Consider the following 13796-nt stretch of genomic DNA (forward strand, 5'->3'; position numbering starts at 1 on the left):
GAATATTATGCAACTCTTTCAAGATTAATAACCAAAACTTTTAAAAGAGATTTGTAGAAAATACTCACCTTTAAGACAAAACTCAGATTTTGAAGAAGATGAAAACCAAATTGTTTCCAAACTTGTTCTCCGGATAACTCTTCTCTGATTTTCTCAAAGTTTCCAAATGAGGCAAGAAAACTTGTCTCATACCCAACTTTCTATATTTATACTTTCCTTTTTAGGAAAGTCGGCCACAACTCCTCCCCCTCAGAATGCATGCATACACATACTTTTCCACCTATCATCTTATGCATATATTTAAACTCATGCACACGCATGCACATACTAATAGCATGCACATACTAATATTATGCATATATTTATATCATATATATATATATATATGCATCCACATATTATGCATGTATATTCCCATGCATAAAATACACATACTCACATATTATATTCATGTAAGAACGTACCCATGTAATCAATTAATTCACATAATTAAATACCTTGGGTGATTACCAGGATCCGGTTATCACAGTCGTCTTCATCGTTGTAAGATCTTCACCAGTCAGGAAGGTCGGGAGAATCACCGTCTTCATCTTCATCATCATCTTCCATATCACCAACATTAGCTGCAAAGGTGATTGGAAGGTCTTCAACATGGGCTTCTGCGCCAGCTCGGATGGCATCAACATCCTCAGCTACAGGAACTTCTCAGGAAGTTGGATTTTCATCAGCAATCTCAACTTCAGCTTCAGGATTAGCTTCAGTATGAGTCGTTGGGACAGCAACAGTGTCAGTGGCAGCAACTTTAGCAGCAGCAACAGCTCTACATTATGTCTCCCCATATTTGGCTATGACTTTGGAACAATAGCCAAAGAAGTGGTCGATAGTGCGTATCTGAAGCACCATCATTTTTTCAAGTTTTGTCATAGCACGGGCTAGAAGAATAGTAGCCTCGCACATTTGATCTAGCTGCTCGCGGTCTTCAGTGGTGAATGATGGTTCAGGTGATGGTATTGACTGTTGGAGAGTGGCCAATATCTGCTGCATCAACTCTTTATGCTTTCGAGATGAGAATTCACTTCATCGGTCTTACTTGTTAAAGCAGTGATGGCCTCAGCATTCGCTTGCACAGCTACTTGCATCGACGAGAGCTGGTCCTTGACTTCTTTTCCTTCAGCACAGACAGCTGAACGGCAGTGGAGACTTCATCCCTGAGAGGCATGCCTTTATGGACTTCATCCATTTTGATAAAGACAGTCTCCACAGCGGAGAGGAGTAACTTCACGTCATCAGCCATGTTGTACTCTTCGTCCATGGCTGGCGTCTCCTCAAAAGGAACTGATGGTTCATCAACGTCATCTGAAGGATTAACACAGGTTTGCTCCAAGTTTTCTTCGAGAGGATAGGCGACCGTATGCTAAGATGCCCCGAGAGGAGCAATCTCAGGCCCAGTGGTGGGTGTTTCATCATTAAGGAGGATAGTCGCTGATGAATCATAAACACGTGTCGAGACCAATGATGGAGGAGAGGAGAAAATGGCCGAGACAGATGAACGTGAGTGTTCAGTAGTGTCGATGCTGATATTCTCACCTTCAGTGATTTGGGTCACTAAGGCGATTGGGATAGGAGCCACAGGTACGACAGTGACTGTAGGAATCACTAACGAGGTGGGAAGGGTAACTGAAAGTGCCTCGGGGGTAAGGCGAGTTTCAATAGCTGAGACCTTTTGAGAGGTCACAACCAGAGTCGTGAGTGTCCCCTTTATGGATTTCTTGGCCCTCGAAGGGAGAACCAGGAGTGGGTTGAGAGGATGGACGTTCGGTAGAGAGGGTGGTGGTGGTTGGGATAGACTTTGGGGGGTTTTCCTTAGTCTTAACCACCTTAGAAGGATAAGAAAGAGAGAAATAAGAGGCAGGTTGCACAGCAGCATATAGTGCAATGTCTCCATGTCTTAGCTTATGATCCAGAATCCTAGATCCAAGCTTACAGATAGGAAGGTTATATTCCTCAGAGTACTTGTTGCCGAAGATTTTGGCGAACATCATGGAAAGAAACCTGGTGTAAGGAACAAATTTCTCCCTCTAGCGCTTGTTCAGCTTCAGCGCCAGGTCCTCGAAGATCGCAGCTGCATAGTTGATAGGGCATCGGTGGATGACAGAAATGCCGATGTTGAGAACGACCCTTGAGGCTTGATCTTGACCTCTAGTCTTGCCTCCCATGCACTAGATGAAGTGGGAGAAGAGGTACTGCCACACTGCTGACATGTGGTTCTTCTCGATCATCGATAGTGACTTGAGGGGTTTGCCGGAGTCTTTCTTCATTGGCCATGCACAACCAATATCATTGAGACAATCGATGATGATTTCAGTTTAAGGATAACTGATGAATGGACCCTTCGAAAATCGAAGAGCATGCCTTAGCGTCATCAACCAAAGCTGACGGTCCTGCGGTTGAAGGTGAAAGAGATTTTCTCCACCTGTTGACCATGCTTGTCAGTATCTTGTATAACTTTAGCAGTCATCCAGAATTGCTAAAGAGCTTCTTTCATCATGACAGGTTCATGGGTTAGAGCGTAGGCGATTGGTGACATCTTGAGGAAGGAAGAAGCCTTCTCGTAGAAGGATTTGTTTGAAGGGATGTCCAATAAGGCAACATGGTTGTTTGCCTTGAAGGTCACGTCTTCGAGTGAAAAGTTCATATTCTTGGCAGCCATTGTCTGTAAGAGATAAGAAATAAGATATAAAAGTTTTGTTAGTAATCCAAGATTAGGTTGTGAGATTTTATGATTTAGAACTATAAAACTTCTTTTGAAAAATCCATAAAGAAAATATTAGGGTTTTTCAAGAAGAATAAGTGCTTTGAAACTTTAGATTATAACCAAGTAAGAGAATGTGTTAATAATCTTAATGTTTGTATTTTAAGAGAACAAGTTCTTAAATAAACAAACACAGTTTCATTCGAAGAAGAACAGTTCAAAATATTAAAGAAGGAGTATCGGCCTTAGAGATTTAGAATAAAAGGTCAAAGGTTTTGAGCGTTCTAGTTTGTAGTTCTTACTTGCAAATATGTTTTGGCAGAGGTTCGTCAAAGATTTTGAAAGCGTAACGAAAATATGAGAAGAGAAGTCTCATATTTATAAGTAGGAGGAGAGAGAAAAAGAAATAGGAGAGAGGAAAATACGATTGTTGAGGAAGTGCCATGATGAAAAAGTATCACGTTCTCATCCATGATTGGATGGAATTTGGAAGAGATCGCGTGTGTCAGACTTTTATGCGCGTCTCAATGCAACTCGTATTGGTAAAAGAAAGTGTCGTCATTAAAACGGTTTATAATTTATTTCTTTTAAAACAAAAAGGTTTTAAGAAATTCAAAAGCCACTATTTGAAGAATATGAAAGGGTTTTGAAAGCGTTCAGTGATAAGAAGAATCACTGAATGAAAAGACCTTTTAAAACATTTTATCACTGAAGAAGAGTGTTGGTCCTGTTAAGGTCTACAAGAGTTTTATAGAAACAACTTGTAGAAGGGGGGGGATGAATACAAACACACGAAACTTTCCAAATTTAAAATATATATTGATAAAGAAAGATCAATACATATTTTACAAGATTATATGCGGAAATAGATAAGGTAAAAATAACCTATCTAAAACAATCTAAGCTTACACACTAAAGATCTTAGCAAAAGAAAAAGATTTGCCGTTAAGACTAAGAAGGAAATGAGTTATTTCTGGGTAAGAACTTTTTAGAATACTTGAAAATATTCTAACTTGCTTGAAGATAAGCGTAAGTGTTCTTAGATAGGTGTGTGATCTCTTGTGTGTATGCATGTTGGGGTACGTCTGCATAGAGAGAACACTCATCTATATACTCATTGCATTAAATGCACATTTAATGCAATGCAGTAGGGTTTGAACATGCGTTAAGCTTTTAGAGAAAGACTTGTCCTTTGCCACAGTGAATAGTACAAAAGCATATTCATGAGCAGACATCCTTTCATGGAGTTGGTGGGTAGTAGAGTCAACTAATCGGCTCCGTACCGTACTACACTCTAGAAATGGTGTGGGTTTGTTCTTTATGTGTGGAAGGACAAGAAAAAGGTAATATTGCACAGCAAGCTTCATTTGATCGCTGAATGCTGGAATAACCCTGAAGGTCTCTTCAGCATTCGCTGAGGCTTGGACAGGCTTCACACATATGTTGATCAGGTTATATTCACTAATCTTCAGTCTAAGTCTTGACTTTCACTGAAGGTTCTTTGGTGTGAGTTTTGTCTTCTTGAAGTATCGCTGTTGCTGTAGGATTTACAATACATGTCTCAGCTATCACTGAACATACTCAGTGATAATCGCTGGTACTGAAAGACGGAAACATAATACTTCGTAAAAGGTAAAAAGGATTATCATCAAATTGATGAGAGAGAGGATCAACAATCTCCCTTTATTTGATGATAACAAAGCAACATAAAGAAAGTTGCCTTATCAAATAACAGTAAAGAAAAGTTATGTATAAAGTACATGTCCCTTTTAACTGTTTTGGAATCGTTTTTAGTGAGTCAGTTTTTACTTAGTAAATTTCTTAAGTTAGAAGCTTAAGAAAAGGTATAAGAAGGGAAACTGAAACTAAAAGCATGTTCACTGACTTATAGATTGTCAATGAATGTAAGAGAACACTGGAACTCATAGACATGTGTCCCTATTACTCTTTTCAGGGATCTTTTTCAGTGATGCAAATGAAACACTTATATTAATTCAAAAAAGGAAATATTACAAGTTTTTTAGTACATATCTTAGACTTACAATATATAAATTGAACACTGAAAGTTGACATAGAATACAAAAGCTATATACAGTGAATGACAAATTACAAAATAAAAGTTACTAATCTAAGTTGTTCAGATTGATGTATCCAGGTACATCTTCTCCGAGCTTCTTTCGATGTCGAAATTCCTTTCTCATCTTGATGTCCATCGTTTCACCATATATGTCATCCTTCAGCCAATATCGGATGTATGCAAGATGTTCCATTAGGCAGAGATGTAACTCATACATTCTTTGGAAGCTGGCTTCGCCTTCATAGTCAAGGAAGATAAATCCTAACTCATGCTTGATGTGTATATTGTTGTGTATGTAGAGACCCTTTGATGGCAGTGAGAGATTCAACATAGAGATGTCCGGCTTTTTCGTAGCCTTCAGGACTTCATCCTAGAAGAACTTTGTTTCATGTTCGTTCCTCAGGGTTGGTCCGTCATTAGGACTTGAAGGTCTTTTTCTTCTTCCACCTTGTTAGTCCCTAATATGATCAATCTTTAATAAGCTTCAAACATCCATGGCAGAATCAGACTTAAGCTCAAGAACATGAGAGGAGAGTTTGAGAGAAATAGTCAAAGTCTGGTCAATGCTTTATTACGTAAAAGAATTTTACAAATGAGCTCTTCTTCTAAAATACAAGGAACTCACCCTTTATATAGGGTCAAACATCAAGACAAAGTCAAAGTCAAACTATCCTATGAAAAGTCAAACACGATGACTTTAACACAATTATAGAAAAAATTAACTTTCAAGATGAATACAATTTATCACTGATTTTCAGTCTTAACATTCTCCCTCTTTGTATTCAGATTTGAAAGAAATTGCGCGCTTTGAGTCTCGTTTGAACTTTGTAGCTTTAAGCACTCTATGTCTTTTTCAAAAACAATCTTCAACTTGAAATCTTCAGACAATCATTTGTTTGAGAAAGATCTTCTATCATTCTCCCCTCAAATGTAGAACCGCGATGATCTTCTCTTTTGACAATATAGATCATAAACAATAACGAACTTTAGAATTGATCTTCAGTAAACTGTTGTAAAATTGATCTTCACATTCAACAACTCTCGGACATTGTAGCACAAGAATAATCTTTGGTAATAATCTCTAATCGCACTCTTTTTGAGTCTTTTGCCATTATTGAAGTTACTCCCCCTTGATCTTTACAACAAATTCCCCTTATAATGTTAGGAATTGGTCATTTCATTCATTATTACATACTCCCCCTTATGATGAAATGAGAATCATTACATCATACTTCAGAATGAATGATACTTCAACAAGAATCGTCAATTCATAAAAATGTAAGTAGATCTTTTCAAATCCACTTGTATAATCTTTTCAGATTAAGGGAATGGGAAAATAACAACCAATTTCAACGTATGAAATTGTTTTCAATCTTATWAAAAGATTGKCCTGTGAGTATAACAGATATACTCAGTACAACGGATGTACTGTATATATGAGACTTTTTGAGGCTCATCTCACCAGGTCTTCCATTCAATAATCAATAGCTTAAAAATAACATATCTATGAATGTTTTTGGCAAAATAACATATAAAATGCAAAATCTGTGGAGTGTAAAAAGATAAAGCAACTAATGCTTCTGTTTAGATTCAGAAAGATAAACCGTGTGGACTACACAAATTTATCAGACTCAATTAGTGATCAAAAAGACTTGAAGGGGGGACATATATCCTTCTGATTCAATATCAACTTTCTCCGAATGAGAAATTGATAGATGATGAGCTGCGTGCCCCAAGTGTTATTGAAACACTTATCTGTTGAGAGATAAATGAGTAGCTGGTGGGGTTGTGACAAGCATTGACCTGGGCTTTGCCTTTTCAATATTAGTCTCGAAAGAATTGAGAACTAATAGATTGTGTGGTATGCCCGGATTTTAGAAGTTTGGAACAGGATTCTTATGTTCTTTTAATCCTGACACAACTCTCGTCAATTCTTTTAATCTCACAACAACTACCCCTCTCATTTTCATTTTAGTCTCAGCACACAAACCCTTTTGTATATAAAGCTCACTCAGATATGGTTGTCCTCTTGGGTAGATTTGTCGGTTTTGACATTTCGTAGAGGTATTTCTGATAAGCACTCAGTCCCTCCTAAGATTTAGCATTATGTACAGTTGATCACAAACATTTGATCAAAAAAAATATTATTGCAAATAAGCACAATGATCAGATAAAGAATTGATCAATAAATTTGGCTTTTAAGCACAATCAATAAAGGAATGATGCGACAACGATCAAATTATTCGGTATGCGAGAGAAATGAATGAAGATCTGTAAGAACGATTTTACAGATTCTGATAAAAAAAATGAAGTGTATATCAATTAAGGTAAAAAAATCAGAAAAATCAACCTTTGAATACAAACGAGCGTATTATCACCGAAAATGATTTTCGTATAAGAGACGTGATAATAACAGTTTGAAGAATAGCTGAAACAGGTATTGGAGTTATGTTCGATGAGAAATTACGCAAGTAAAATATCAGGAAATACCTGTTCAAAAAATCTACTGGTTTTAAAAAAAATTACTCACTTCCCAAAAATATTTTTTATTTATTGAACTTCTAGAGACTCCCCCTAGAAAGTAGATTATAGAAATGATTCGATTCAGCTCAAAAATTAAAAAAAATAAGAAAACATTTTAAGTATGGGTCCTAAACTGTGTGTTTAGAAACCACACTCGGTAAAGCACGGGTCCTGAACTGAATTGTTCAGAAGCCTTGTTTGGAACATATTACAACTCCCCCTGCATTAGTGTATCACTGATATGATATTCTGATAAGCAAAAATTGACATACCTGCAAAATCAGATAAAATAGATTTTGGTACCCAAATGAATTTGGGTCCTATTTTGTTAGTATCGGGCTRGGGTATGTTGTAACTTCCAAACCATCTATTTCTATTAGATGTCTTCTTTTTAGCACTTTTAACAGGTAGATCAGATAAGCAGTAAGAACCATACTGGTCTTTATTATACTTGTTAAATGAATTCCAACTGTTTTCAAACCAGTTGTTCCCATATCCTCTGTTGATCTTCTTCTTGTTAACAGACTCATTAGTTCCACAATTTGAGCATAGGATTCTTCTCTTGCTGAGACTGGTCAATTGATTAGTAGATCTCACAGTGCAAGGGAGAACAGTGTTAGTTACAACAGATTAATGAGACACAACTGAATCAGCTTTATTAACCCAAACTTGTTTAACTTTTGAAAAATTATTGGGTGATCCAATGACATACCCTTGATAAAACTGATTTGAAGAACGAGACTTGTTCTTAGAAACAGTTGATTTAGGACTGCTTGAATAACTGTTGGATTTAACACTGGAACAATTATAAAAACAAGTTTTACACTGAGATTGAGAACTAGTTGAGCTTTCAACTTTTGAAAAGTTTGTTACTTTCTTAAGTAACTGGTCTCTTTCATCAGCAACTAAATCATACTTCTTCTTAAGTTCAGATCTCATATTCAATTCAGTTACAAGTTTTGTCTCTAGATCAGACAATTTCTTTGCTGTATCCAAAAACTTACCCTATAATTCTTTCTTCAGTTTATCAAACACTTTCCTTTCTTTCTCAAACTTCTTTCTTTCTTCATCTGAACTTCCCTTATCATTTTYYGAASCRATGTSTAGCCACTTCTTCTTTTCTGTAAGTTCTTTGGCAATTGCTGCATGTTTCTTGACAGTGTTTTTCTTTTCAAGAACAAACAGTCTTTTCTCTTCATCTAGTGATTTCTGCTTTTGTTCAGCCTCTTTATTTTCTTTATCAACCTTGGCTCGTTCCAAGATGATAAGTTGTTCAAAATCTGAGATTTGATTCAAAAGAAATTTAACGTTCAGCTCAAGAGAATTGATCTTATTTTCATAAGATAAACATCCAGCATCAAATCGTTTCTCTAATTCAATAAATCTCTTTTTCTCTTTTTCAAAAACTGTTCTTTCAACATTGAAACTATTTTCAGTTTTCAAAACCTTTTCTTTTTCTAAGTCTAGTAACTTTTTTTAACTCAAATAGACCACTTTCAAACTTATGAAGTTTATCAGTTATGTCATCAGTCTCAGTATGTTTTCTACCTGGAGAATTTTCTTCAGCTCTAAATTCACTCTGGACTTTCTGGAGTTTGTTAAACAGATCTTTATTAGATTTACTCCATGTTTTCAATTCATTATCATAATCTTTTCTTACATCATCCAAAGATATTTCAAGTTTATTAATCTGATACTTGGAATCATTCTCAACTCTTTCTAATGCTTCTTTATGCTCTTTTTGTAAATTTGCAATAAATTCTACATTAGCATGATTTTCAGAAAATATGCTTATGTATTTGTCTTTATAGTCCACTAAACTCTTCTCCAGCTTGGAAATCTGAACTCTCAACACTTTATTCTCCTTCTCAAGAAAAGCTGCCATTAAGAAAATCAAGATTGATCAAATAAAGAATCTATGCAGTTCAAGAAATTGATCAAAGAAATACAATAAAAAAAATATTACACAATCACACTCAGTTAAAAAAATATTCACACTTCACACAATTCCTGGAAATTCCATTTGGAAAAAAATGTTCAACAAGGTGAACTTTGGACAATGTAGTGAGCAAGATTACAAGATAAGCTGTGAGAGATCAAGTTGTTGGCCGATGAAAGTATTCGGGTATACCTTGTGAGTAGATTAAGTCAAGAGCAGACCAAATTCTAAATCGACTGAGTCTATGAACAATTTACCTAAATTGGATGATCCTAAATTGCTCAAGATTGAAACTAAATCCCCCACAATGTGTACTAAATTGCTCACAACTAAGCCTAAATCGCTCACAACTAAGCCTAAATCGCTCACACTATGTCTTAAATCGCTCACAACTAAGTCTTAAACCGCTCACAACTAAGTCTTAAACCGCTCACAACATGTTCTAAATCGCTTACAACTTGAGTGCTGATTCTTAATCGCTCAAGGCTGTGTGCGATGTAAACACTAACTCGCTCACAACATGAATTAAATCGCTCAAGCCTATGAACTAAATCGTTCAAGGCTGAAACTAAACCAAGTATAAATCGCTCAATACACTGCCTAAATCGCTCAAGTCTAAGCTCTTAATCGTTCAAAGCTTAATCTAAATCGCCCAATGCAATGACTAAATCGCTCAAGCCTAAGCTCTTAATCTCTCAAAGCCTAATCTAAATCGCCCAATGCAATGACTAAATCGCTTACACTATGAGCAATGTAAGGACCTAAATCGCTCAGGATAACAATCTAGCCACTTAAATCGGTCAACAAGTTGAGAAGAGCCAAGCGATTTAAGATAACAAGATCCAATCAAAAAGCCATTCAACCTTAGATCAAACCAACAAATAAACACAAAAATTACAAAAACTCATACAAAAATGGATCAAAGTCTATCTTTTTGATGAATTTTCATAAGAACACGAAGAACTTCAAAAATTCATAAAACTAACAAATCTCTTCAAATCTTTATTGTCAATGATCAAATCATGAAATTGTATGAATAACACTGATTCACGACTTAAAAACGTACACACTGATCACAATTTTAACAATTAAACATCCAAAAATGAAAGATTTGAGAGAAATTTATGTAGAACAAAGATGAACATTCAAGAATAATATGAACATTCAAGAAAAATATGATGAAAGTCCAGAAAATTATGCAACTTTTAATGATTTCTTCTATCAACTTCATTGCAAATCTGCTCTGATACCAATTGTTAGTCCCTAATATGATCAATCTTCAATAAGCTTCAAACATCCATGGCAGAATCAGATTTAAGCTCAAGAACATGAGAGGAGAGCTTGAGAGAAATAGTCAAAGTCTGCTCAATGTTTTATTACGTAAAAGAATTTTACAAATGAGCCCTTCTTCTAAAATACAAGGAACTCACCCTTTATATAGGGTCAAACATCAAGACAAAGTCAAAGTCAAACTATCCTATGAAAAGTCAAACACGATGACTTTAACACAATTATAGACAAAATTAACTTTCAAGACAAATTCAATTTATCACTGATTTTCAGTCCTAACACACCTTTCTTTAGAGTCGGCTTTTTAGGGACAGCAACATACCTGGACATCTTCTTGATCAGCTCGCTAATAATGTCTTTGATAATCTACTTATTTCTTGATTTTGAGCGGTAAATGGCTTGGCGGATCTCTAGCCATTCACTATAGTCGTACTCGCCGAGGTAGGAAGGATACTCGGTGACCGCGTAAAGGTTATGCCTGGTGATGCAACCCACCGTCTTTCATCCGTCCGCTGATGGTGACCTTTGAAATAGGATGAGGGCTGACTTTCTTTTGTTGACGATCTTCTCTCCATTTTCTGTCATGGTCGGCCAACATCAGTGTTTTCTTGCGTTCAACTTCTGCAATGGAGAAAAGCTTATGTTAGGACTGAAAATCAGTGATGAATTGTATTCGTCTTGAAAGTTAATTTTGTCTATAATTATGTAAAAGTCACCGTGTTTGACTTTTCTTAGATAGTTTGACTTTGACTGCTTGTGTCTTGTTTGACCCTATATAAAGGGTGTTTCCTTGTAATTTTGGAGAAGAGCTTTATTGTGGTAATTAGATTACGTAATTGAAGTTTGACCATATATTGGGTGTTGACTTTCTCTCTCATCTTCTTCTAAGTGTTCTTACATGAAAAATATCTCTGCCATGGATTTTTTGATGATTAGTTGAAGACTGATCATAATTGGGACTTATAGCTTAGCCTGGGCCTGGATATCATTCACCATCTTTTTGGATTTCTTCCTTGGAAGAACTTTGGTGGCAAGAGACTTGGGTAGCTTTAAGTTGTCCTCAGTTTGTTTACATTGAAGATTTAGTTCTTCCTCGGCCTTGAGTGCCTCGAGTCTTTCAGCTTCTGTTAGGAAGTGGAACTCAACAAAATTAGAGGTACAAAGAGGTATTTTTACTCTAGTTTGGTCGAGTGACTCCCTTAGCTGAGACATCTGCTGGTCGGTGGGAGTGATGGGGGATGGGTTTTCAGGGACCCATTCCTCCAGCCGGCCGCTGGTAGTGTGTTGATCCCAGATCTCTCAATAACACTAATAATCTAGTTATAAATAACCAAATTATAGTGATTTTACGAAGAAAGTTAYGAARACTCAAGATTAAAATAAGAACATTCAAGAACAAACTTGAGCTTCAAAGGTTTTACTTTTATAAATAACAAAACGTAAAACACAGAGTAAAAACCTTTCTCACGTACGCACATATATGCTCTTTACAATAGACCTAGTCGTCTATTTATACTAGATGGCTAATGCTAAGATAACTATCTATTGCTACTTTCTAGCAAATAGTCTAGCTAAYARATRAGRTTTATCTTTTACATGGATAATCATTATAAACAAGATAAACTATAATTCCATCTGTTGATTCGTCATCTCCAACTGTCATTATCTGTTTGGTGATTTCATCCTTATCTTCAAGTCTTCATTGCATGCTTGGATGAATACTTAGAAAATATTCTAAGTGTTAGTCTGTCCATCGTATCAATGAGAATACTTTCCATCACATCATCTATCGGTCCGCTGGTTGAACTTCGTCCATCGTTCCAATGGTTGGTCTTTCCATCGATGCTCTGGATAGTCTGTCCATCGATCCAGACTTAGTCGATTCTGCATTGATATCTCCATTGGTCTTCTGGTTCTTCATCACTTATTGTTTTTCATTACTTTTTATATTTTGCATTATGGGTTCTAACAATCTCCCCCTAAGTAATGAAATAACAATGTCTAATCTAGGTACATGTGAAGAACAGACACTAGTCTAGAAGAAAAACATCAAATTCCAAATTTTCATTGGATGATGAAATTTCTTTACAAAACTGGAAACAAATTACATCAAGGCAAAATAAGCAAAAATTCCATCTCATCACGGACTACCTGAGTATATCTCCCTGAAGCGCAAGAGTAGTCTTCTATAGGCAATCATCGTTGAAATTTCGTGAATGAGATAGCTTCCCTCTTCCCTTGGCACGTGGTTTCTGCCCAGTCTTTCTCTAATAATTTTCTAAAACCATTCAAGTGTATATGTTGAGTACTTGAAGGATTCAGTCAATCTGAAGAACTTTTTAACCCCAAACTCATTCTTGTAAACAAGTCCGAGTTTAGGTTGAGAAAGAACTGAAGTAGAACGAATCTCCTGCAGGCCCTGGAAATCTTCATTTGGAGGAGTGCAGGATAATCTCTCAATGCCTAGCCTGAATGCAATTTCAAAATCTGTCTTGGCTCTGATCTCTACCAGGGACTCCATTGTATTGACAATAGCTCTGTTCGCCATTCCAAATTGTATCCCATGATCTTGCCTTTGAGCAGTGTAGGCATATAACTCAATCAAGTTATATGGATTGAGGTTGATGAGGTCGTTCTCGTTGAACACGCTAACTACCCCATGGGCTCTCTGCACATTGAACTCGATGTAGCGTATGGCTCTGTTGGCAAATGACTTTATCTTCAAGTCTATGACTCTTCTTATTCCATCGTTCGAAAAGACAGCATGTGGTGGTTGAGTAGTCTGTCTTATGAAACGATGATGTAGAAGGTTCATAGATTCTGACGATAGGATTGGAGGATTGGTTGACAGGCTTTCTTCGCATTCTCGGTACATGTATTGATGGATATTTTCCATCATTATTGGTTTCCTGGGCGGCAATTAAGGTCTTTTTCTTAACGACTCCATGTTTTGAATTATTTCGTCCACCAGGCCTTGAGGAGGATTCCTTGAGGAAGAAGGAATGTCTGCGTGCACCATGGGTTGTGTCTCGGCTGGTTGTGTTTGGGTAGTGGGKGAGTTTTCTTTGGTTGGTTGGGGTGATGAAGGTTGGGTTGTTATGGGTTCCAGTTGTTGGGGTGAAGAAGGTTTGGTTGTTGTGGGTTCTGGTTATGTGGAGAAGATGAAGGGTTGAGTTGTGCGAGGTGTTGGTGAAGGGGTTAAGGGTAGGTTTGTT

General features: G+C 36.6%; 1 protein-coding gene across 1 annotated transcript in view; it reads right to left on the minus strand.

Moving 5' to 3' along the window:
* Positions 1-2527: 2527 nt before the first annotated feature.
* The window catches only part of LOC112504068 (serine/threonine-protein kinase prpf4B-like), a 32863-nt gene continuing 21594 nt past the window's right edge, over positions 2528-13796 (minus strand). The window contains exon 8 of the mRNA XM_025108061.1: positions 2528-2713. Within this exon, the coding sequence (XP_024963829.1) occupies positions 2528-2713 (186 nt within the window). The remainder of the gene's footprint in view (positions 2714-13796) is intronic.

Source organism: Cynara cardunculus, assembly GCF_001531365.2.
Source record: "Cynara cardunculus var. scolymus isolate 2C chromosome LG 1, CcrdV1, whole genome shotgun sequence".
Lineage (NCBI taxonomy): Eukaryota > Viridiplantae > Streptophyta > Magnoliopsida > Asterales > Asteraceae > Cynara > Cynara cardunculus.